Source organism: Drosophila mojavensis, unplaced genomic scaffold, assembly GCF_018153725.1.
Source record: "Drosophila mojavensis isolate 15081-1352.22 unplaced genomic scaffold, ASM1815372v1 contig_36, whole genome shotgun sequence".
NCBI classification, from domain to species: Eukaryota; Metazoa; Arthropoda; class Insecta; order Diptera; family Drosophilidae; genus Drosophila; species Drosophila mojavensis.
Genome location: NW_025318858.1, coordinates 14484895 through 14510490, shown reverse-complemented (window position 1 = coordinate 14510490; position 25596 = coordinate 14484895). Strand labels below are relative to the sequence as shown.

Genomic DNA, 25596 nt, shown 5'->3' with positions numbered 1-25596 from the left:
TAAGATCTTTTTAGTTTCGTATATATATATATATGGTATATGCCGAAAATTTGAATAGAAATTTAAAACAATAAATATTTAAATGATTTTTTACTCGAATATATATGTATATAACGTTTTGTTTTTGTTTTTGTTTTTTTTTTTTAACTTAGTTGGCGCGTTTTCTTTCTCTCACGTTGCTCTCTTTTTCGCTCTTGCACATATTTTGTTGTTGATATTTTATGGATGTAAATGTATAATATTTAATATTTATATATAGACTTTTTGACGCCCCCTTTTTTGTTCTCTTTAATTCTACGGTTTACGCTTTTATACACACAAATTTCAGTTGGTTTTTTCTTTGTTTTTTATTTTTGTTTAATATAATTATTTTTTTTAATGTATATATATATTTGCGACTTATAAGTAAACATTCAGAGTGTGTTTTTGTTTTTGTTTTTTTTTTTTTGCTGCGTTTGTTTATTTTTTGTTTTAATTTATGTTCTTCATGTTATTATTTATTTTAGAATTTGAGTAGTTGATGTGGTTCTGGCGCATTTGGCCCTAGATCCTGCGAGCTATACGTGGATATATATATATATACGCCTGACACTTTTTTTTTTATTATTATATGTATATGTGAATATGTTGTATATGTATATATGTATTCGGTGAGTGCGCTTACTTTTAGGTGCCACTGTTAATGAGCGTGCATTTATGTGAGTGTCTATTGGATGTTGATTAACTTTCGGCTGTTACTCTAACCACAAATTTTTTGTGTGTATGTGTGTGTGTATGTTTGTTTATTGTTGCACGTCGTCGCTGATTGTACAACATTTATAGTACATATCTATCGTATGTCTAAGACGCCTAAAACATCAAGAGCTAAACGCAAGCTCCAGTTAATAGCAGATTACATTTTCTCATCTCTTTTAAAAATTTTTTATTGTTGGTGTTGTGGGCGCATAAGTTTTGCAGTTCTTGGAATTTTTTTTTTTTTTTGGCTTTTACAACACTGAATATATATGCTTATGTAGGCAAACACTGTGTGTGCGCTTTAAACATTTGACGATACTGTTGTGGCCAGTTAACCAACACTGACTGCATCTTACTGTTGCGAATTTCTTTTATTTTTACTGATTTTCTTGCTTCATATTTTTTCGCATTCATTTTTTTTTAATATATGAGAGCTGTACTTAATGAAAATTTAATTAGCCGTTTCTGCCTGTAATCCGTTTTTTATTTCTTTTTTATTACTGTTTATTTTTAATAATAAGTTTTTTTTTTCAAGCACACTAAGTGTGCCATAATTTTTTTGTGTTTTTTTTTTACATTTTACGATTGTTAAATTTATAAATTAATAAAGCGTTTCATACTTTCACAAATATTTGTTGTTCTTGTTGTTGCCTGCTGTTAATTGAAAATGATAAAGGTTATTAGCCCAATTTAACGAAGTTCTTGTTTCGCCTTAGACAGATTTGGTAAACATGTTTTCATTTTCATTTGTTTGTTGTTGTTGTGTGTGTTTTCAGTTAAACTAAACTATGTACTTTACAACTAAATATCTGTAGTCTCGTGGTTATACTATACGCTATATGTTATGAATGATTATTTATGTATATATGCCATAAGGTTTATTTACCTATTACATTCTTGATTTTGTTATTATGATTATTATAATTATTATTATTGCTGCTTGGTTACCCTCCACTCTTTAGCTCTTACGCTCTCTAACTTCCAAGATCTTTAATTTTATTTGAAGATATAAGAAATGTATTCCTTATCAAATTTTTAATAAATTTTTTGTGTTTGTGTTCTGGCCTCGGGAGTACGTTGACCAATTTTCGCAGGGAGAGTCTAAGTTCCATTTAGGGTAAGCGCTGCTGACATATTTCGTGTACGCACTGCAAAAGAAGAAATGATTCATTAGATTCAAACATTTTCACTTTTCGAATGCTTAAATACATAGCTTAAATATTTAACTTATGCATAAATATTTTATACACAAAGCTAACTAATATTTTTTTCTAGCTCCGCTCATTATGCATAAATTTTTATTTTTTTGCCAATCAACAGCAATTTTATTTTGTTGAGTTAACCTTGTTTGCGTCTACATTTGTATGGCTGACACTTCCTATTTGAGTTTTTTAACCTCAGCCCCTAACTAGAAATCATAAAAGGCCGTAGTTTAGACGAGCTCTCAATAAACATAAAACGCTAAAGTTTGAGTCAGACTTTGATGGGCCTTTGCGGCTCACTTTTTGGGCAGACAAACTGTTGCCATGGCTTTCAAGCGACGATGCATTGAGAAGTTCAAGGTTAGTTGAAAGTTAGTTAAAATAGGTTAGGCGTGGGCCAGAACTGGTTTGAATAATGATAATGATAAGTTGAAATATGTTTATTTTAAAAAATATAAAATTATTAAGCAATATATCAACAAATTTTTGTCGAATACTCTTATAAAAATAATTATTTAGAATTTATGAAACATATATATGAAGCGTATATAAATGTGTTTAAGAGCTTTTGAAGTTTGCAGAGGTCAAGAAAAAGTTATTATTATGTTCAATAAGAAGTTCGATTTCAGTTAGGGTTTAGTCAGAGCGAGCTAATTACTCAAAACTATTATTTAGTTCGAATTAAACTATATGTAGTTAAATATTGCATAGATATTATTGATATATAGTCTCTTATATTTTAAGCATTCAACTCATATATTTTCTATAAAATATATTCAAGTTTTTAGCAATTCAGTCTTATGCTATTGATTTATTAATGTAGCATTGACTTTATTGCATTCGCTTATAAATTATAAAATTTATTCTGAACCTCCGCTCAGAGAAACCAATAAATAAAACTTTTAGGCAAATAACATTGATAAAGAATGAACTTGAGCAGCTCTGCAAATAGTCGAGATATATTTACATTTTATTAATATTTAATTCACAATTATTTAAAGCAATGAACTACAAATCTGCAACCCCAAATACTTGATACATTTGAGTTCTTAATTAATTTCGAATAGTTAATGTAATGTAACTAGTCATGCCTCACGCATTGCTTGCCAATCATTAATGAATATTTAGCCCACATAATTACAATCAAATCACCACATATATAAATATATAGACTCATGCCAGCTAATAATTGTTGTGTTTTGCGCCTTGCCACAACATATTGTCAGACTCACGCACACACACACACACGCACGCACGCATATATATAGATATACACATGTATATATAAACTTTTTTAGATTCTGCTCCTTATCAGCCTCGCACACACACCAAACAGTCTGCTGCCTGTTGGTGGGTGCCTCTGACGTAAGCAGCTGGGCGTGCTATATTTCTTCTTTTTTTTTGTAAAAACAATAACAAAGCGACCGAAAAACGTAACAAAAACAACATAATAAAGCAAGTTGAAGTGCTTTTATCAAACAAACTCAACTGCCAGATATCCTGTACAGAGCAACAAGCTGACAAGCCGAACTTTTGTATACTTTTGAGTATACCCAAGCAAAAATAGCTCCACGCAACTCTTCAGTTCTCTCTCCCTCTCTCTCTCTCTCTCTTTCTCTCTCTCTCTCTCTCCCTCTCTCTCTCTCTCTCTCTCTCTCTCTCTCTCTCTCTCTCTCTCTCTCTCTCTCTCTCTCTCTCCCTCTCTCTCTCCCTCTCTCTCTCTCTCTCTCTCTCTCTCTCTCTCTCTCTCTCTCTCTCTCTCTCTCTCTCTCTCTCTCTCTCTCTCTCTCTCTCTCTCTCTCTCTCTCTCTCTCTCCCTCTTTGAGAATTCAATTAGAATTCTTAGAATTTCAACAAACAAATATATACTTATATTATTTATTTACTGTTAATTGAAATATAAATAATATTAAATGAATAGTTATTTTTTTTACATACTTAATTTAATAAAATATAATTAATAAAAAAAATATAGGTCCCTTCCTTATATTTAAATTTAAATTAAGTTAATGATTAATGTCATTTATAAATAATAATACTTTATCAATAATTCATTTTATTATATTAAATACTTTATATAATAAAGTATATTTAATAAATAATTAATAAAATAATATTATTTCATTTATATTAAATTGTCAATTTAATTGCTTCCATATTACTCTTAGGTATTTAAATATAATTAATATGCAAAATTGCAACTCGTAACTTCGACTTGACAGACTCATAAAGACGTTCAAAGGTTTCCACCTCAACTCGGATATGTATATAAACCATATCATATCACCCGAACACCTTTCTCTACGCCGTCAATTTCTCTTTCATATAACCAATCTACCCTTCATTGAGTGCATTCAATGGGTGCAGCATGTATAAAAAGAAGCAGCAAAAGTTTTGTATTTTCAGGCGGCCTTTCATCTCTGAAACAAAAGCCGTCATTGAGCGAACCGGCGACGGTCTGTTGCCTGCACCCACGCTAAAACATCACAAACAACAACAACAACAAGAATACCATATGTAACACCAAAAAAATTAAGAGCTAAGATATATAATACCATCATATATATTTGATATATTTCTTTTATAGATATACAATATATATTTCATATATATATATATAAACATATCCTATATATGTATGGAATCGTCAAATCAGTTAACTCTTCTAGTTTGTTGTAATTGTAGTCGGATATTACGTAAACTCCATTAAGATATACAATATATATAGATATACAATATATATTTCATATATATATATATAAACATATCCTATATATGTATGGAATCGTCAAATCAGTTAACTCTTCTAGTTTGTTGTAATTGTAGTCGGATATTACGTAAACTCCATTAAGCACTGTTGAGCGATCCAATGTGCGTCACAATACAACAAACGGCTCAATTCACAGCTCGGACAGCGGCTAAAAAACTTTCACTTGTTGTGTGAACTTTTGTTGTTTTTCTTTTGTGCATCTCTTAGCCTTGAAATATCACAGTGCTCATTGTATTGCCAATAGCAATGAAATGTGCATGAAATGAAAGGCACTTGAAGTAGACAGAAAGTGTGCAGAAAAATGTTTATATTTCCTGGCAAATTAAACCATTTTAAGCTAAACTTTAGTTTAAAAGCCATAAATGCTTATGATTAATTACATAAAGCCCATTTAAAAGTAAATCTAATGTGAAAGTCAAAAAAACTTTTTTTGCGGTCGTTCTGTTGTTCAAGTCCAAAGGCGGGTAGACATTTTATATTTCATTGGCCAGCTTAATAAATTGAAAAAAAATGCCTGTAGAGCATTGGGAAATTTACGGCTATTCGCATAGTTAAAATAATGGAATATAGAAACATAGCAAAATATCTGGGGCTTAAATTTTTGACATGGGGAACTTTGGCATCAATAGAAATTATATTATAATTGTAAAAAACTTTTTATGTTTACCAATTATCTGAGTAAAATATATAGTATTATATTTGTGTAGAGCATTATAAAAGAAATCTATCCAAACACAGTTTTATAGCGAAAATCGATCATATTTCTTAGTTAAGACTATTAAACATATTAAAGTATAAAATGTATTAATTTTTATTTTATTAAACGAAGGAGTATTATGCAGTCAGTAGCACCCCAACTGATACAGTCTCACTTGTTCACTGTTTGCTGAATGTCTTTATAAATAAGTTCTTAGGAAAACTCGAGATAAAACAATGCACGTTATCTGAATAAACTCTTCAAATTCTCTACTCTTAAAATCAGTTTCCAAGTAACCTGAAACTAACTAGACTCAACGAAACTCAGCTAACTAACTAACACATTTATGTGTATTATATGTGTAAAAAGTTTAAATAACTTAAGTAATTGAGTCTGCAGCGATGTGTGCAGAGCTCAAAGGCCAGAGCATTTGCAAAGTTTTTGTATGCGCGTTTGGTCGCTCTTTGTCCCACTCTTTCCTCTCCCTCTCCCACTCTCCCTGACTACATTTTATTTATGTGTATGTGTGCAACTCTTTGCTTTCTGTGTTTTTTTAATAAGGCCAACCGAGTGCACTACAGACTGCTGCCTACCGTTCCAGCTGCTGACCTTTTTCCTGACTCTGCCTCTACCTCTGCCTCTATCTCTGCCTCTATCTCTGCCTCTACCTCTTCCTCTACCACTGCCTGTATCTCTCAATTTCTCTGCATATTTCATGAAGTACAGCGAGACAAACTGCATTTTAAAAATGCGTAATTATCACCTAGGGAAAAACAACAACTGGACTGACTTAACGGCACTATGGCTTACAACATGTGCTATATACCCATGTACAGCCACAGAGATAACATCTACTTTACATATGTAGCTGTGGGGTAGATGGAAAAGGAAGGAAATTGAGGAGTCTTGTTTTACGATACGCGCCAGCATATAAATAAGCCGATCATATATCACGCGCAGCTCAATATCGAAAATGTTAGACAAGGCAAAACAGGCTACAAAAAATACTGTAAATACCCTGTCTTAAAGGCGAATGGGTATGTTAGTGTGCTGTCAATTAGTTAAATGGGCTAAACAAACAAGATAGTTAGCAGAAGATAGTAAAAGCAACTAATAATAAAGACCTCTGATAATGTAGCCTTGAGGCAAGTGGGTATATTAGTGTAGTATACAAATTAAGCAAGTTAATCATTTAACGCATACATATGGAAATTTTATTTACATAAATAAACTAAGATTGTTTTGGTAGAAAATATATGGTTAATAGGATAGAGCACAAGTGTCTATATTAGTGCGCTATATAAACTCTTTATGTCTTTTCGTATAGAGATTCAATACCTAAGCTTTAAAGCCAAGTGGCCATATTAGTGGAGATCAAACATATAAACCAGTTAAATTAATACTAAATATATGAATATACATATTACTGCAGCTCGTGAACCCTTTAATTTCGTAATTCAATTTGCTTACTATATAATATACCCTAACCTTGACTAGTGCAGTGCGGGTATTTGACAACCGAGTCTGTTTGCCATTAACTGTTTAAACATGCCATGAATCGTTTGTAATTTCATTTAATTACTACGATAGTTATAGTGTCTTTCGCCTGGTTGCGGGAGCAATGACTTCAGCACACACAAACCAATTGATATACCCTAGCTACTTGAGCGCATAAATAATGTTTGCTGTCTGGTCACACTTTGTTATTGTTTATGGCTCGCTTCTATTGAAATGCAAACAGAATTGAGTAGTTCTGCTGGCCAAAGCAGCCAGACAAACAAATCGTAACAGACATCAGAGACACGGAGACAGATAGATTGCTAGATATATATGAATATATGAATATTCGCTGTGCACATATGCGTGTGTTTGTGTATGTGTATGTGTGTGGTCGCAAATCGAAAATAGTTTGCGAATCGTCAGCCCCAACAATTTCGTTCATTTCATTTTCATGATATTTGCAGTTTATATCTTGTGTAAATATGTATATAGACTGTTGTTGTCGCTGTTGTTGTTTTCTGATTATTTGCTATTGTTGTTGCTTCTTGTTTAAGATATTTCGAGCATGTCCACTTTCTAACCAGCCGGGCGTGTTGATATATTAAAATGTTCCAAGAAGGCGAGAGAGGCGAGACAGAAAGATTGTCTGCATATATATGCTTTTATGCATGTATGTGTGTGTGTGTGTGCATAATTTATGCTTATATAATTTAATTTATATTCATATGATTTTATTCACAAATATGTTTTTAAATATTTTGTACATTTCTCTCGAAACTGTCAGCAACATATTTGTCATTGCGTGTAGGTCAAATATGTTGCGATGTTTGTGAAGGAAGGAGAGGGAGAGAGAGGCATACAGGGAAAGGGAGAGAGAGAGAGAGAGAGAGAGCGAGCGAGAGCGCCTTTAGTCAACTGCGCTTCATAAAGTCATTCGTTTGGAAAAGTTTTGTGTTCAAAATTTGTAGCAAAGATAGCTGGCAATTTGGACTTATCAACTTTGTACATATCTGATAAAAAATGTGTACTCCAGGCTATTCAATTATTTTCGGTCACGATGCTACAAGCCACTTCCAACATAACTGTCTATTCGAATTGCCTACAAACAAGAAAATTACCTCTGGGAAAAGACGAAATTTAAGCTAAAATCTGAATGACAAAAATAAAAATAATAATATAATATATATTATGCAAAATGATTTAAGCTTCCAAAGGTCGTTTAGTTGAAACTTTTCTTTTTTAATTATTTAATTGAAATAATGGTTATAATATGCAACTCTTTTGTTCAATTTTCAGCAATAGTTGCTGAAAGTTCAAGTCTGTGAGTCGAGTCAGATGAGTCGGAGTGAGGGGAGGAGGGTTAGCTGGCAATGCGGCTGAAACCTTTTCCAAAAATGTCATAATATTTTTAGATTGCTTAAATAATACTAAATTTAAACATCATCATTATGAATATTATTATATTATTATCTAAAGTTTGTTTGCCTTTTAACGCCATAAACTGTATTCTTTTATTTAGACTAAACTAAACTATGAGCTTATCCTTCAATATTTTAAGAGCTCAAAACTCTAGCATTTTTATTATAACCACGACCCATTTTTAAAATAGCTTTTCAGCACGAATCATCTGGAAAAAGCCAAGGCTTCTACGTTAATTAAATGACACTCAGTCAAATATAAGAAACAAAAATTTGCATACGCCGAATGTTGATGAACGCACTTTTGGCCTTTTCATCTGGCATTCGTCGCAGCATTCAGTGCTCATTGGGGCCATTTAAGAAAATTATTCCAGTTCATCAAGAGAAAAGACATATATATATATATATATATATATATATATATGGCGTCAGCTCAAGTTCAACAAACGCCGAAAATTCTGCAACTCGTTATCATGAGTTCGAGTTCTTTTATTGTTATCATTCATCTGCGCCTGACTTTGCTCTATTTATTCCCACGCCTGCTTGAGAAACTCAAGTACGCAACGGTTGTGAACTCTCAACTTTTTCAATAACCGAAGCAATGCGAGTTCTGGGCGTAGCAACAAAAGTAAAAATAAATAAAAAGCGACAATTAAAAGGCATCCAATAGCGTGGAAAACTTTAGCGACCAAGCAACTGGAAAAAGATATACACGCTCACAAACACTCACACATATCTACATATATGCTTATATGTATTTAAGCAAATAAATATATAAAATGCGTGGCGGCCGTCGTATCTAATGTCAATAAACTTGTTGGCTTTGAAATTTCAATCAATTTTCGGGCCAAGCGAAAACAGTGAGCGTGACCAAGCGAAAAAAGTGAAAATACAAAGCAGAAATCGATTGAAGCCCTCGAGACGAATCAATTAAAATTTGGTCTGCAGTTTTCCATTGAAATGGCAAATGGGAAAATGACAAATACGCATTTGGAAATGTCAGCCTGGAAATGAACAGGAAACGGAAGTCCAAACAGAAGATTGGGCTAAAAACAGGACATTGGGTATACTCAGAACATAACTGGAGAGGGCCAGACACGTGAATTAAAAGCAAATTTCAATTTTTGCAATGGCATTGATGCTGTTGTTGCCCTTGTTGTTGTTGTTGTTGTTTTTGTTGTTGTTGCTGCTGCTGTCGCTTTTGTTGTAACAAAATTAACTACGAAAGTAATTAAAGGCTAAGAGCAGCCCGGAGCTGCGGCAGCACAACTTGAGCCCCACAGGCGCACTGTGCGCCATGTAAAGGAAGTGGCCCGGGAGGTCAGAAACTCAACTTGCGCGCGCATGAAGGCAATTAACGCACACACACACATACGGAGAGAGGCAACAGCGTTTAGAGGGCCGCTCAACAATGAAAGATAATATGTTTTCAAATTGAAATAGCTGTGCTAATAAGACTGAAGTTTACTTTAAGATAATTAGAGTTAGCTATATGCGTAAGTAGAGCATAGAGTGAGCAACAGACAGTACTAAATGACGTTCAAATTGCTAAACAAAATATTATGTATTTACAGCAATCATTTAGTTTCATGAATCTTAAGTGCAATTAGCGTTTGTATGTTTGCTGCCATATTTTGCATAAATTGATTTTAAAGAAATATATGTGTTTCTTAATTTGAATTATAAACTATATTTTACTGATAAGTATCGGAAGATATATTCTGAAGATATGCTCAGCTTTAATTAAACTGAATTTTCTTTCTGCTGCGTTGTCTGTGTCCTATGATGAGTATAGGTGTGCAAATATATTTTGTTTATTTGAATGCAGTACTTAGCCAAACCAGCAATATATTTCCAAGTAGCTGTCTCAACTATGGCAAATAGCAAAGATATTTTTCTATTATTTAAGCCAGGTCACTTAGATTACATATGTCCTAAGCACAAAGTTACTCAGACTCAAAAATCAAATTAAAATCAATGCAAGGCATACAATATTTTTAATCATCAGCTTTTTTTTATTAACTTTTGTAAAATTCTACAAATAAACAACAAAAAATTTTTATATACACTGATTTGTAATATATTTATATTATATAAAAATAAATATTTTAAAAATATGAAAATTTAAATTAAACAATTTGCAACCTTTTTGTTTTATACGAAAAAAGTAATCATTAATTTTATTATTTTTATTTTTTATTTATGTTTAATATAGGAAAATATTTTTAAATATATATCTAAACGAAATGAGATAAATATAGGATATATATTATATATTAAATGAAAAAATAAGTTAATAAATAAAAATTATTTTTTTTTAAAGATATATAATAAATAATATATAATATATTATATATTTATAAGATAGAATAACAAAAATCATACAAATTTGTTTCAATAGACCAAAAATAGGAATTTGTACAGATATTGTAATATTGTCGTATATATGAAACAATACTTTAAAAACTTAAAAAAAAGGAAAAATTTCTGTTTCAAAAATGGACATTTTATACTTAACTTGATAATTATTTGTACACATAAAAATATATATTTGTATAAATAATTATTGTAATAGCTTCATATAATCATTTAATTCAAACTAATTTAGATATGCATCACCAAATATGTCAAAGAAAGTTAAGTGGATTGTTGGATGACAATTTTATTGCACAGTTAATATCATTTAGGTTCAGCTAAATTTGCTGGGCATTCTGGTTAAGTGCTGCACAGTTAGGTTCTCGCAGGACAGCCCTCGCATTGAGGTTGATGCCAACGCTGAGGTTGGGGCTGCGGTTTGGGGCTTACACGCAACAACGCTGCCGGCGCACAATTTGTGTGCTGCAATAAAATAAAATTTAAATTTGAAACAGCAACAGCAGCAACAACTGACGGGCCAAAGGAAGCTGTTGCTTTCTCATTTTTGCCAACACTCATTCTGCGGCTGTGAGTGAAGTGCACTTGTGTGAGTGTGTGTGTGTGTGTGTGTGAATGCGTGAGAGCTACACAGCTGAGCTCTCTCGCCAGCATCGTCATTCTTCGTCATCGTCATCGTCTGCGCCTTCCCACGCTTCAGTCTCTCCCTCTCTCTCCCTCTCTCTACACAGAATTTATTGTATTTTCTGTTACTTTTTATTCCATTTTCCTCTCATTTTGCTGGTAATTATGATAAGACAGTAATTACATTTATCTGTTGCTGCCAGTCTGCACAACTCAACTCTCGCACAATAATGCTTGAGGACTGCGTGGGCCGCGCATAACGCTGCGTATGCGTATTATATGTATATGCCACTATATATGAAGCATACGCCCCCTGTCCAAGGTAAGCACACAACGTTAGCTAAATAACACAAATTTCTATAGGCAGCTGACCTTCGTGCCAACAATATCGAAACGTCGTCTCCACTGCACTTAGCAATAGATTTTTGTATCTCCTCAGCTTGTACACAATTTCAGCGAATGCGTAGTTTCATATTTATAGCAAATATCGTTTACAACGATCAATCATAAAGAGCCCATCCATCAGACGTAATAAGCAAATGTAATTAAAGAGCTGCACACATACACACACACCTATACACACTTTCGAGATGCATACATATTGAAATACTATGGAAAAATGATAGCTTAATTAGTAACACTGAACAACAAGAGACGAGTTTATTTTTTTTTTCTTGCTAATTTATAAAAGATTAATTTATTTAAATTAAATTTTAATAATATTAATAAATAATTTAATAATTATTAAAAAACTAAATATTGTATAGTTAAGATAATATTGTATATGTAAGATTAATTTATTTAAATTAAATTTTAATAATATTAATAAATAATTTAATTTATTTATAGCCACACAGAATTCTCAGCAAATAATTAATCAATAATTTCGCCTTTCGTGTAACATTCGACTACGGGACTAAGGAGAGATGAACCGAGAGGCCAGGCCGAGCCTGGTGACAAGAATGAAAAATACAAAAAAATGAGTTCAATTAATTTGCTGGCAAGCACCTGCTTTGGCATTTGGTTGCATGCAGACACCGACTAGCACCCGATCATGCCGATACAATGTTTGGCTCTAGCCAATCGCTCGCTCGACTGTCTAATGTCAATGCAATAACAAATAATTATTATTGATTACATGTCATTTGAATTGAATTGTTGGCGGGCGAAAAGAAAAGACCGAGCGGGAGTCTTTTACAAATTCAATTAGGCGCACGACTCGCTCCTAAACAAAATAATAACATTTATATTGTGTATATGTGTGTGTTGGTTGGCCACTTTTTATACATATACATATATTTATTTATTTATATATAACAGTTTTGTTTGTGGCTTGCATGCTGCCTTCGTTATCAGGCCAATGCCTTATATAATACTCGCAGTTACTGCTGAAGCACAACAAAAACCAAAAAGAAATCCAAACCTTTGCCACACAGCTGGGGTGCATAATCTTAACCCATTTCCCAGGTTGGAAAAACAAATTAAACCAGAACTTGGTAGTCGTGAATGAGTATAAAAAAGACAACAAAATAAGCTCAGAATTAGAATGAGTATAGGAATTCCAATTAGAATCAACATAATTTTCTGTATAAGTTATTGCAGTTTTTTTCGGTTGTCTTATTTGAATTTTATTTACTTTCTTTGTTTGTAGGCACAACAACAAAAATATATTAATACTAGAAAAACAAACGAAAAAACAAAAACAAAAAAAAAAACAGAAAAACAGGCGTCGCACTGTGATAAGCCATAGAAGGAGTTTGCACTTGACGTCTATTTGCCATTCGATTTCGATTCGTTCTCAACATTTCGCATTTGTTATCAACTCTTCAAACTGTTGCACAATTCAAAGCTAACAACAACAACCAAGTTAATATAAAAATTTGTTAGCTTGTACAGGTGCTATGATGATATGCACCTGTGTGTCTATTAGCTCAGCTAAAGGTGAGCAAAAAGAGCAAAATATTCTACTTACAACTTGTATAGTGCTGCATTCCTAATTGAATTTTAATATTTTTATTAGAAATTCTTAAATTTCGTGATATGTGTTTTTTCTATATTTTTTATTTTAAGTATTAAAACTTATTATTTAGAGTATAGAAAAATAATACATCGAATTTTTGTTAAAGTTAAAGTTAATCAATAAAATAATGTACACCTCTAAGTTTGTCCCAGTCGAACCTTCACGTTTACGTATTTTATAGTACTTTAGAGCTTAAATCTTATCTGACATAACATACAAATATTAGAAATTCAAATGACAGATCTTAGATTAAAGCAACCCACTTTAATGTGCAGCGCTCTCTGCACCACTTTTCTTCCCATAATAATTCGCAACCGGTTCACACCGCATCAAATCATGGCATTGCCTCTGGCTGCCAAACGAGCTGCATAGACAGCAGCTTCCGGCAAAACAACACACAGATGTGTGCATCGCGAAAGATACACGTAACATGCAAAATAACATACAAAGGAAAAATGGAAAATGCTAAATGAAAAATAAAAAACAAAAGTAAATAAAAAAAAAACAACTGAAACCTAAGCGAATTTTCAATTGTCATTGTTTTGCCTTTTTCGTGTTCGATTCTATTTTGCTAGCCCATAAATTTTGAATGAAATTGCATTGCAAAATGTATGAGCCAAAGCGACATAGAGAGCAGCGAAGCGAAGCCACATGCCAAAGGGGTAGCAAGAGAGAGACAGAAAAGGAGTGAGAAAGAGTGGGGGCACTAGGCTATGCAAAACAGGGCAAAATGTACGCGTTTTATCTCGCATGTACACACACGACAAAGCACACAAAAAAATAAAAATGACAAAAATAATCGCAAAAAAGTAAAAACAAAAGCAAAAAGTAAAATGAAATAAAAACAAAATAACATGGCGACAACGACGACGTGTGCGTTATTTAAATGACAATTGTTGCTGTTGTTGCCTTAGTTGTTGTTGTTGTTGCTGTTGTTGCTGCTGTTTTTTGCCATTTTTCTGTTTCGGTTGTCTCAATTTAAATGCTTTTTTCAGTATTTTTTATAGCCGTGTATTCGCATGCCGCTCCTAACAAAAACTCGTTTTCGCTCAAGATCTACGCGAAATAAACAACAAATAATCATAAAAAAAATTCAACAAAGTAAAGCAAAAGCAACAAACCAAAGGCAACAAACAAAATAAAATATACTCGGCTAACAGAGAAAATCGTTTAATTTATTCTCAATGCGTATGAAAGCAGCGCAAACCTACTCGATAAGCAAAGTCTGAATCTTACTCTGACTCTGCTTTTCACTCAAGCGACACGTTGACACAGCCCGTTAAGAATTAATTATGAATGCGAATACCCTTGACGAGCGAAACACATACAATAAGAAAACAAAATAAAATAAACTTAAAAATAATGAGTATACAAAAGAGAGAGAGAGAGAGAAAAAAAAAAGAGAAAAAACAACGGCAAGAGGCGTAACTATGTCATCACGTGAACCGACGACGAACATCTGTTAACTCACAGAGAATTAAAAGTCTTAGACATTTACACAATTACTGTACTTTATCGTATTTTAATAGTTAATAAGCTGAATGCTAATTAACATATGCGAAACAAATACAAAACAGTTACTTGAAAAGTGCTTAACAGAGCTACAAAATATTACTGCTAATAAGTAAAACTCAGCAAGCTAACAGCGTGATTTTAACAGTCCCTTTAAATTTGCTTATTGGAATGAACTTATTGGCATTGACTGTCGTAGCATAAGTATTAGTACCCCATGGTAACAGATTTGGGGCAGCAGAATGTTAATTATTTGTATATCTGTATACATACAGTCGTGGAATAAATATTAGTACCACATGTTAAAACATTTTTGGAAGATAGATAAATCAATTTTTTAAATGGCATGATATAAGAGTTTATAATCTCAAGAAATTAAGTAAGTTTTTGCTACTGCAGTTCTCTTTTCTATTGGCATGACTGCTGAAATTCGATTTGCAGTCATGGAATAAATAGTAGTAGTGTATATAATATGGCGTATTCCAAGTGCAGTCATACATATCAAAAGAAAATAAAAATAATGTCGAATTCAATATTCAATAAATAAAGTGCATTTGTATATACAAAAGAAAGTTCCAAAATACAAATACAAAACTATTTAAAGTTTGCAAAACATTTATGCAGAAAAGAAGCCACAAGAAAAATCCTGTTTTATGTAATTAACATTTAATATTAAATTTTAAAATGATGCAATACAAATCACAATCATTTTTTCTAAGTTTATAAAACTCTTATCATTGTGGGTTTTATTTCTGTTTATAGAACATTTATTTTAGAGCGAAACAAAGAAATACAGAAAGGTATTCAGACATAAGGAACATAATATTAAAGCTTTTGTGTTTTAAATTTAATAAAATACTAAGTAAAAATATATAAGTAAACTTTTTGTAAACTTGTAAACTTAATATAAATAAATCGTTGTGGGGCAACATAAAGTATTTTAAATAATTTGGGAACTTTATTCAAGAATATTTTAAGGAATGAAGAAGAAACTAACTTTTTTACCTTTTTCTCTCTATTTCTATTAATTATTCAATCATTTTCTGAACATTTCTTTATATACTCGCTTGAAGACCTTTTGATAGAGCATAACAATTTCGTTGTCTTTTTCTAAGTTACTTATAATTTTTATGCTTTTAATTCTGCTCATTTGAATTTTTTTTTTTTTCAGTTTTTCTGTTTTTTGCCATTACTGACACTATAATGATGTGGTTAGAGTTATTATAGTTGTTGTTGTTGTTAGTGGCTGCAACGCGTGCGTGTTTGCTAGTTGATTTGAGGGCAGTGTTACAAGGCTACCCAGCCTATGCTCAGTGTCTCTGTTCGTGTACGTGGGTCCGTCCGTCTGTGCTGTCCGTGTCTGTCTCAACGTATTTCTAGCTTGCCAGCCAGCCAGCCCCCAGTTGGCCAGACAACGTCTCAGCGCGTTGGCAGTTGCATTTTCATGAAAAGATTTATGTGGCTGTTATTGCAGCAGCAGCAACAGTTGCTGTTGCAGTTGTAGTTGTTGCATCTAACTTAGGCTTCTGGTTGCTTATTGGAGCGACTCAAATGTGTGAGCAATGAATTTCATGCGTGTTCCAAACGAGTTGCAAAGATTGTTGCTTTTATTGCTTTTGTTGTTGTTGTTGTTGTTGTTGTTGTTGTTGCTACTGCTGCGTGGCATCCAGCTGCGATTTGAACTTACGCTGTGCAGACACTTGCACCAATTTTTGACCCCATTTCAGTCAACTTATCAGACTGTTCCACACGAGTTGAAGACACGACACGAATAAGTTTAATACGCTCAACAACAAATTATAATTTTAAGTGCATTGGAACCATGCCTAACATATTATCAGAGATGACTCAAAACTTAATTCATTTCATCAACAAAATCCAGAATTTATATTCCAACAAAAATCAGCTCTAGCTGGTTTAACAACAAATAAAGCTTAGAGTAAATTACAATAAACTTGTTAATTTGTCGTCAATTAGAATGCGAGTTTATATATATACAAAATTATGCTATATATAAGTCTGAAAAATGAAGAACTCACACGTCCAAACGTAACCTTTAAAAGAAATTTCAATCACACTTAGTAAAACAAAAACAAACAAAAAATTGAAATCTGTGGAAAAATCAATTTAGAAAAAGCGAGCCAGTTTTCGTTAAACTAATATAACGTAATTAGTTTAGATAGAGTTAGTAAGTTAATGCATCCCTAAAGTCGGTCACATGTAGCTGTTTATACTAGAAAATTTATTCTAATGGGGAGTGCTCGACCTGGAAATACATCACATGATATGCGAAGCTGCTGGCTAATATAATAATAATAATAAAAATAATTATATAAAAAAAATAATAATAAAAAAAATTATAAAAAATAATAATGTGAATAATAAAACATTCATAATTATTATCTAATATTTATCAATCAGATTGCGTCAATTTCTATGAAATTTGATTACAAAAAGTGGAGCAGAAATAAAATAAATTTACTTTAAATCCATTTTGAGCACTTGGAATTTAGCTTATAAATTATACGAGTCATGATAAGATTTAGATAAGCATTTAAGCTTTTAAGCTTCAACTCCCTAGAGTTTATTAGGCTTTATGGGCGTTAAGAGCTAGCGAAATAGATGTTTTAATGCAGCCAAGGGAGGAATAAACGGAAGGGCAACCAAATAAAGAGCCGAGTGAACCAAGAACATCCAATTTGATATATGATATAGATAAATAAATAATATATGTAAATAAATAATATTTATAATATATAACAATTTACAGGCCAAAAACTCTTTTTCGTCATAGCTGAATGATTTATTAATTCAAATTTTAATAATCATTAAAAAATATGAGAAATTTGCTTGCTTTTATAATGAATTTTATTTTCATAAATAATGTATAAATTACATTTATGAAGATCTACACTGCCTTCTATTCCCTTTACAGTGATTTCAAAATAAAGTCGATCAACGTAGATATGTTAAGAATACATATAGTAATCATTGAAGTGAAGAGATTTAGAAAGAGCTCCATAGGCTGAATATATAATATGATAATCGAACTATTAGAATAGCTGGGATGCCCTTTGAAGTGATGTGGAAACAGATCTAAAGGTTGTTAATCAAATATAGAATATGAATATATATATATCGAGTGATAAGAAAGAACTTTAGCATGTTAAGAAGCTGATCTCAGTCGTATTTAACTTATGTGACGAATTGCAATTTCTTAACAATGTTACAGCTTATATTACAAAATATACCTACATCACCAAGAAGTTGTAAAGGTAATAGGAAAACATTTATCACAAAATATATAAAACAAAAGAAAAGAGAAAAAGAAACAGAAATATGTACACAGACTTTTTTATGGCCACCATAAAATTGATTAATATGCGAGCATTGAGTGAATGATTGAGAAATTGAGAAATTGTTGGAGCTATTATCAGTTTAGGCAATTATCATTAGGCAATTTAGTTGACTCTGAACTTTAACATGAATAGCTTAACGCAATGTCCCTATTAGGCCTTAAAGTCGTAGTCTTAGTCTCTATCTGAGACAGCGCGACTTATATACCCATTCATTGAGCGCTTTGCGGGGGCTCATGCAAATAGGCAAATGCTTAAGTGCTAGTTGCTCAGACTATCAATATAATTGGTCGAAAAGTGAAGCAAATAAAATACACAAAATGATTGATGAGTAAAATTGTTGTTATTGTTGTTGTGTTTCTTTCTGTTTGTTTACTTTTTGCTTTCATTTGTTTGTTTCCCATTCGAACATTAATTAGTGCCAATAAAATTGAGCAAGAAATGTGTCACATAAAGGAATGGAACAAACAAATTGGAAGAAGACAAACCAGTAGCAACAGCAAGAAAACGGCCTGAGCAGAGGTCAGGCAAGGTCATGGTCAAAGCATATATACGAAATGCAGCTAAAAGCATTTAGCTTTACAAATGTATATACATATATTATGGACTATTGTGGAGGTCAGCAGCAGTCCACGCTGTCTGCTTCAGCTGCCTCTTCTCTGGCAACGGCCCACGCCTCGACTTGTAAATTTCATAATTATAAATATTTTGTGTATATTTTTGTTTTTGTTTTTTTTTTTTACATTTTCTTGACGTTTTATGCGCCTCTTACACGCATTTGCCGCACAGTGGCTGCCTTTAATTTATTGTTGTATTAATAACGCGAAGCGTCTTGACTTTTAATGAAAACCCAACAACAATGCATATTTGGCTAATGGGCCGAGAGCACGCAAAAACCTAGAATACTGCAGTCGGGTGTAACCGACTATTGAAATAGCTAATTTTGAAACTTATTCAAAATTAATATATCGGAATTTGCCTAGCCTCAATGGACAAACTATAAAATAATGAGTTATCTGTGGAAAAGGTTAAGGAAAATTGGACAGAGAGAGATCAATAGATAATTTGGCATTAAGACGAATATTGTAAACAACCAATATACCCCTATTTTCACTTGGAGAGCGAGTAGTAAAACAATTTGTAACTGCACAGCAAAAGCGCATAGAATTATTTATATAAATATTTAATAAATATACACAAATTCTCTACTTTGTTAGCCTTGCTGGGCTTGACATTATTTGTGCTAAGGACAATGTAATATACATACACACGCATACGCACACACATATATACATATGTACACTCGACTGTCAAGGCAACCAATCGGGTCAAGTGTAAACATCAATATTATATATATATATATTTTTTTTTTTTTTGTGACATTTTGGACGCCAAGTTGATTTGGTTAAACGCAAAGTTCAATGCAAAAAGTGAGCATGTATTCAGAGGGAGAAAGAGAGAGAGAAAGATAAAGAGAGAGTGAGAGAGACAGGTAGCAAACTAAGGCCTATGCTCTGGAGGCAATCAATGCAATTTTCGTGCACGCAAAAGTTTTAATTACGAAAAAGTAAAAAAGAAACAAGTGATAAAACGAATAACAATTACGAGTAGGGAAATTTTGGGAAAAGAGCTGAGGAATTATCACTATAGCGAAGGCAATTTAATTAACCCAAACACTTGAATATTTTTAATTTATTATCAATCAGTCGAAGTCACAATAAAAATACAGAAGAATGATATAAGAAGGAAAAAAAATATTTCCAAAATATTATGTAAAAAATATACAAAATGTATAAATGTTGAAAAATGAAAACAAAATAAATATATATTTAAATATAATAAATAAATATAATTAATTTTTGTATTTCGTATATATGAAAATTAAATAATAATATTATATATAATTATAACAAGTCTTTGAAATATACATATTTAATTGATGTAATTTAATTCACTTATTTACATGAAAAATTTTAATTACACAAAAATGTAATAATATTAAAAATGTTTTTTTATAAATAATAATATGAAAATAATATATATTTTATTTTAATATATTTAAATACTTGTATGTATTGTGTATATTATAAATAAAAATAAAATATATTTACTTTTTATTATAATAAAAATATTAATTATTAAGATATTATTTTCCTATAAATTTTTTTTTTATTTATTTTTTTTTTTTTTTTTTCAATGAGTTCATGAAATCAATAAATTGAATTGAAGCTGAGAAGTTTATATTATTACAAATGCTCTCGTTTAAGGATGCATACCTTATATACTTTATATATGTATATAAATTTCCGATATTAGATAATGCATTCTAATCTCTTTTCGACATTATATAATCAGTTTGGTAGTAAAATATTTGTAGTATATGTATAACCACAAAGTATTATATTACTACTTGTGACAGAAACAGAGAAATTTCTTATCTAGCGTCGCACAGTTAGTGTCAAACGTGAATTATTTTCAACTCATTGATTGAGCATTTGAACATTTGAAAAATAAATAATAAATAAAAAGCTCTGACATTTGGCATTATCTCGATTTGTGATTCCCAGCAACTGGCAATGGCAACTGACCGTCCGTCCGGTCAGAGTCGAGAAAGAGCACGTATTTGGAATTATTTGAATAGAAGGAACATGTGCTCAACATGTGGGACGAGCAGGTTGCCAAAGCCTTTGACGACCCACCGACACATATAGAAATTTTCATGAATTTCGACTCACAGACAGCTGCAGCGAGTCAAACTAATTAAAAGAATGACCGGCACGCGTTCAAGAGGGCGAAAGGAGAGCATTAGAAGGAGGAGGAGAAGGCGGAGGAAGCAGCAGCTGTCTAAAGCACAATCCGAACAATTTGAGTTGTTGATGAACTCAGTTCGGATTAGTGTGCTTAAGAGGCGAACGCTGTGCTTCATCAACTTCAAGGCGATGTCCAAAGAGAAACAAACAACCATCAATCGTAAGTCACTTATGGAGCAAATTTTCCACAACTTTTCAGGCATATATCACAATACAGATCTGTTGGGGAATTGAGTGTAAGTATAGAGTGTAAATGACGTTTGCTTATTGAAGAAAACCTACACAAATGAAAGGTAATACATATATCAATGATATCCAATACCCACCCTTGTGGCGACACCAGGCTGTATAAATAAAGCGAAATGCTGAGCTAGAGATTCATTTCCTATAAATTAGCTTGTTTATGAAACCAAAAGCAAACCACAAAATTTGATTAAAGCCGGCAGACAAGAATGAGGCGAGACTTTTTCGAAGGTTTCTGGTGGGTTTTTGATGGACTTGAAACAGAAAACCGAATAGACGTAGAAATTCAAATTTTTTGTATGTTCAAGATTGAGTCAAAAATAAATATAGTTATTAAATTTCAACAGAATATACATATAATATACATATATTTAATTTAAATATATATTTGCATTTGCTCATTTTTTAAAAAATACTTATAAAAAAAATACTCCATTTTAATGTTAGATAAAAGCAAAACCAATATAGCGTAAATAATTCCAATTGGATACTCACTGTTATTTGTTATTTGTTGCGACTGGGTATGAAAAATCCAATTGGGGTTTCTGTTGTGGTTGGTGTGTGTGTGTGTTTGTATGTGAGTGCGTCTATGTGAATTGTGTTGATGTTCTGTGTTGTGTTTGTGTTGTATGGTAAGTATATGACCAGCTAGACCCAAGTAGATGTAAAGGTTGCAGTTGTTGTAGTTGTAGTGGTAGCACTAGTAGTAGTAGTAGTTGTTGTAGTTGTTGTAGTTGTTGTAGTTGTTGTAGTTGTAGTAAGTTGTAGACATATAGACGAGACGACGACGACAACAACAACGACGATTGTAGCGACAATGGTGAATTGAATGCGAATTGTTGTTTGTGCAACGTCTTCTAGAATTCGGCAAACTCCTTGGCGCACTTCTCGGTGCTGGAAATTCGCAACGCCTCCTCCTCGTAATCATCGAAATTGCTTGTGTCTCCGGGCCCTTTACACCGCGGTATGAACGGCGCCTCGATTTTCTTTTGGAAGATCGCTATCCAGTCCGTGGAGGCGAACCATTTCTGATTCTTAATATCATTGACGCCCGCTTTCAGATTGCCATAGCGTTTGGTCAGATCCACTTGCAACAAGTTGCGCAACAGATCCTTCAGATCGGAGCCGAAGTGCGAGGGGAAACGCACCTTGCCGGAGACGATCTTCTCGTAGATCTGTATGGGTTGGTCCGCAAAGAACGGCGGATAGCCGGCGGCCATTTCATAGACCAGCACGCCCAACGCCCACCAATCGACGGCCTTGTTGTAGCCCTTGGACAAGATTATTTCGGGTGCCAGATATTCGGGTGTGCCGCACAGCGTCCAGGTGCGACCCTTGACACGTTTGGCAAAACCGAAATCGGTGACCTTCAAATAACCCTGCGAATCAATCAGCAAATTCTCCGGCTTCAGATCGCGATAGATGAGGTCCAGATAATGCAAATACTCAAAGGCGAGCACAATCTGTGCCGCATAGAAACGAGAGTGGGGCTCCGAGAATCTTCCGACTTTGCGCAGATGCGAGAACATCTCGCCGCCGGGCACATACTCCAGCACCATATAGAGATTGGAGTTGTCCTTGAAATGATAGCGGAGCGAGACCAAGAATGGGAACTGTATCGCCTGCAGGATGCGCTTCTCATTGAGCGTATGCTCCACCTGCTTCAGCTTGACCACCTTCTGCTTGTCCAATATCTTCATGGCATAATAGTCTTTTGTTGGCTTGTGCTGGACGATCATCACACGGCCAAAGGAGCCGGTGCCCAGTGTCTTGATCCGCTCGAAATCATCGAGCGCCGCCGTATTGGTTGGATTGCGACGCCATTTATCCTCGAACTCCTCCTTGGCCTGTTCGAGAAACTCCTTCACCGTCTCGGCGGCATCCACCTTCTTGTTGGATGTGGTCGCGTTGTTGCCCATTTTCGAGATGGTGCCCGTCAGCGAGGACAAACGAAACGTGGCGCTGGCCGAGACCTGGGCCTGGGGTGAGCTGTTGCTGTTGCCTGGATTGTTCGCCAGCGGCGGCTCCTCACCAGAGGCAGCAGCTGTGTCTTTCGCTTTGGCTATGCCGGCTCCGGCTCCGACTCCTGAATCAACACCAGCCGCTGATGTTCTTGCTGCTGTAGCTCCTGCTCCTGCTGCTGATGATGATGATGTGGCTGTGGTCGGCGGCGTTATTTTGTGGCTAGCGGCGGCTGCTTCCTGCTGTCCTCCACCTGCACCACCGCCTTCCTCCTCGTTGCTGTTCTGCTGCTGTAGCTTGCCCTCTGATCCGCTGCCGCTGCCGCTTGCCGTCCCTGAACTATGATGGGATTTTTTCTTTTTTAGAAATTGTAAAATGGATTTAGCTATTTTGGCGAATTGATTAACAACGGTAAAAAGGAAATTTTTAATGCAATTGGGCTGATTGCAAAGCGCAGCTATTCACGTTTAGCCGTTTTTCTTTTAGCCTTCGTTTTCTTAGCCGTCAAATCGGACTGTTTAACTAGTGCTTTTGTTGGATTAGTGGAAGCTTCAGCTTTTGTTGTTGTTGGTGTTGTTTTTTTTTTAATTATTTTTTTTAGTTTTAACTATTTATTGCAGTTTTGTTTTCATTAATTTTATATATAACTGTGTTTCGTTTTTACTTTTGTTAACACTTTGCGGGCTTAAACTAGTTTTACACTTTAAGCTTAGATTAACATTTGGTTTAACACTTGAAATTTGCTTAAATTCCGCTTTTTAATTTAAATTTTATTTTTTTTTTTTTTTTTCTGTGTAGCTGCAAAGAGAATGGTGTAAGAAAAGGATAAAACAAAAATTAGCATTGAAAATTTTGATATATTGTTGTTTATTTATTTATATTTATTTTTTTTTTTTTTTTTTTAAATATGTGCACAATAATTCGAGAAATTTTAAAGTTTTTATTTTTATTTTCTTTTACTTTTCACTGTTCTTTTTTTATTTTTCATTGCATTTTAGTTCTTATTTCATATATTGATTTTGCTCTTGACTTTGTTTGTCTTTGCATTTGCTTTTGCGTCAATTGAAACCAAACTATGCATAGAAAACAATTTAACTCAATAAATAAATCAATTTGCATTAATTAACACAACGAAAAAATCAAAGCGCAACTCGCTCAGGCAGCAAAAACAGTAGCAAAGAAAATATAACAACAACAGCAAAAGCCAAAAAGTAAAGTCAAATACAGAAACAAAAAAAAAAGCCAAGAAAAAAACAACACGGGCGACGATCGTGTCAAGTGTCAGAACAGCTGATGACCGACATATGGTGCGTGCTCGCTCGCACCCAATAGCAGCTGCATCAGCTGCCAGCTCAGTGAGCACTTTTGTCTTCGCAGCTAAACTCAAGCTAAAGCATTAAATTAATTATTAAATCTTTCGCTTTGCGTTTGCATTTGCACTCACACGCACCAATACAGATTCACACACACATAGACTGTGTTTTGCTTTTGCACTTGTTTTTCTTTTTCGCAATTGCCTTTGCGCTCATTTACTTTGTATACGCGTTTAGCCGTTTATCTCTGTATGTGTGTGTGTGCGAGTGTAAGCAAAGGTATTTGGATGTGTGTGTACGTTTCTGGTTGGATTTTTTTACGCTCTGCTTTTGGTATACACTTCTCTACATTTTTCAGTTTGCTTCGTCGTATTTTTGTCTTCTCAATTGTCTTCGCTGTATTTTAAATTAGTTAAATTGACATATTATGATAAGTTTTCCGTTTATAGTTGTATGCCCAGTGCATAAAAAACTTAAAACAAACACACACACACGCTCGCTTGCTCACTCACACATGCACCGTGCTATACACATACGCATATGCATACACACACGTACACACACAGATTGAATAATCGATTTTGCTACACACACACGCTAAAAATTGCTTTGCATTTGCTTTAATTTACCTTTATTTAACTAATATTATGTTTATCGTAATCTTCAACACATTTAGAAATTTTTGCAATTTTTTCATGAATTTTTTGTATTTTTTCTTTATTTTGCACTTTAAATTTGTTGCTTAGATTAAAATACCCGCATTTACCGCCGAAAAAACCCGACCACACGCGTCAACAGCAAGATATACAATAACAGTTTTGTGTAACAGCTGTTAGCGTCGACGCACGATGTTAACAAGTGCTGTTCTCAACAGTCCAATAAGATGTACGTGCAAGTAATCTTATGAGAGCGGAGAGAGTAATCCTATTGGTGTAGGAACATGTTGCACTGTTAAACAAACTTCGCCGCATTATTCGATATGTTCGATGATAATTCATTTAATAAGCACAGTACAAGCTTCAATCTATTTAATATATAACTTGTGAATTTAAAAATTGTGT

The 25596-nt window shown here is 33.4% G+C and overlaps 1 protein-coding gene and 1 long non-coding RNA gene across 2 annotated transcripts; both read right to left on the bottom strand.

Annotated features, from left to right (window-relative positions):
- Positions 1-1355: 1355 nt before the first annotated feature.
- Positions 1356-23683, bottom strand: LOC6576796 (cAMP-dependent protein kinase catalytic subunit 1). The gene is made up of 2 exons (XM_002002746.4): positions 21756-23683; positions 1356-1883 (listed from the first exon to the last, which is right to left on the bottom strand). The coding sequence occupies exon 1, from the start codon at positions 23177-23179 to the stop codon at positions 22118-22120; it is 1062 nt and encodes a 353-aa protein (XP_002002782.2). The 5' UTR covers positions 23180-23683; the 3' UTR covers positions 1356-1883; positions 21756-22117.
- A 19-nt stretch (positions 23684-23702) lies between these two features.
- On the bottom strand, positions 23703-25529 carry LOC122757164. The gene is made up of 2 exons (XR_006357079.1): positions 25165-25529; positions 23703-24020 (listed from the first exon to the last, which is right to left on the bottom strand). It is a non-coding gene; the product is annotated as an uncharacterized LOC122757164 (long non-coding RNA).
- Positions 25530-25596: the final 67 nt, after the last annotated feature.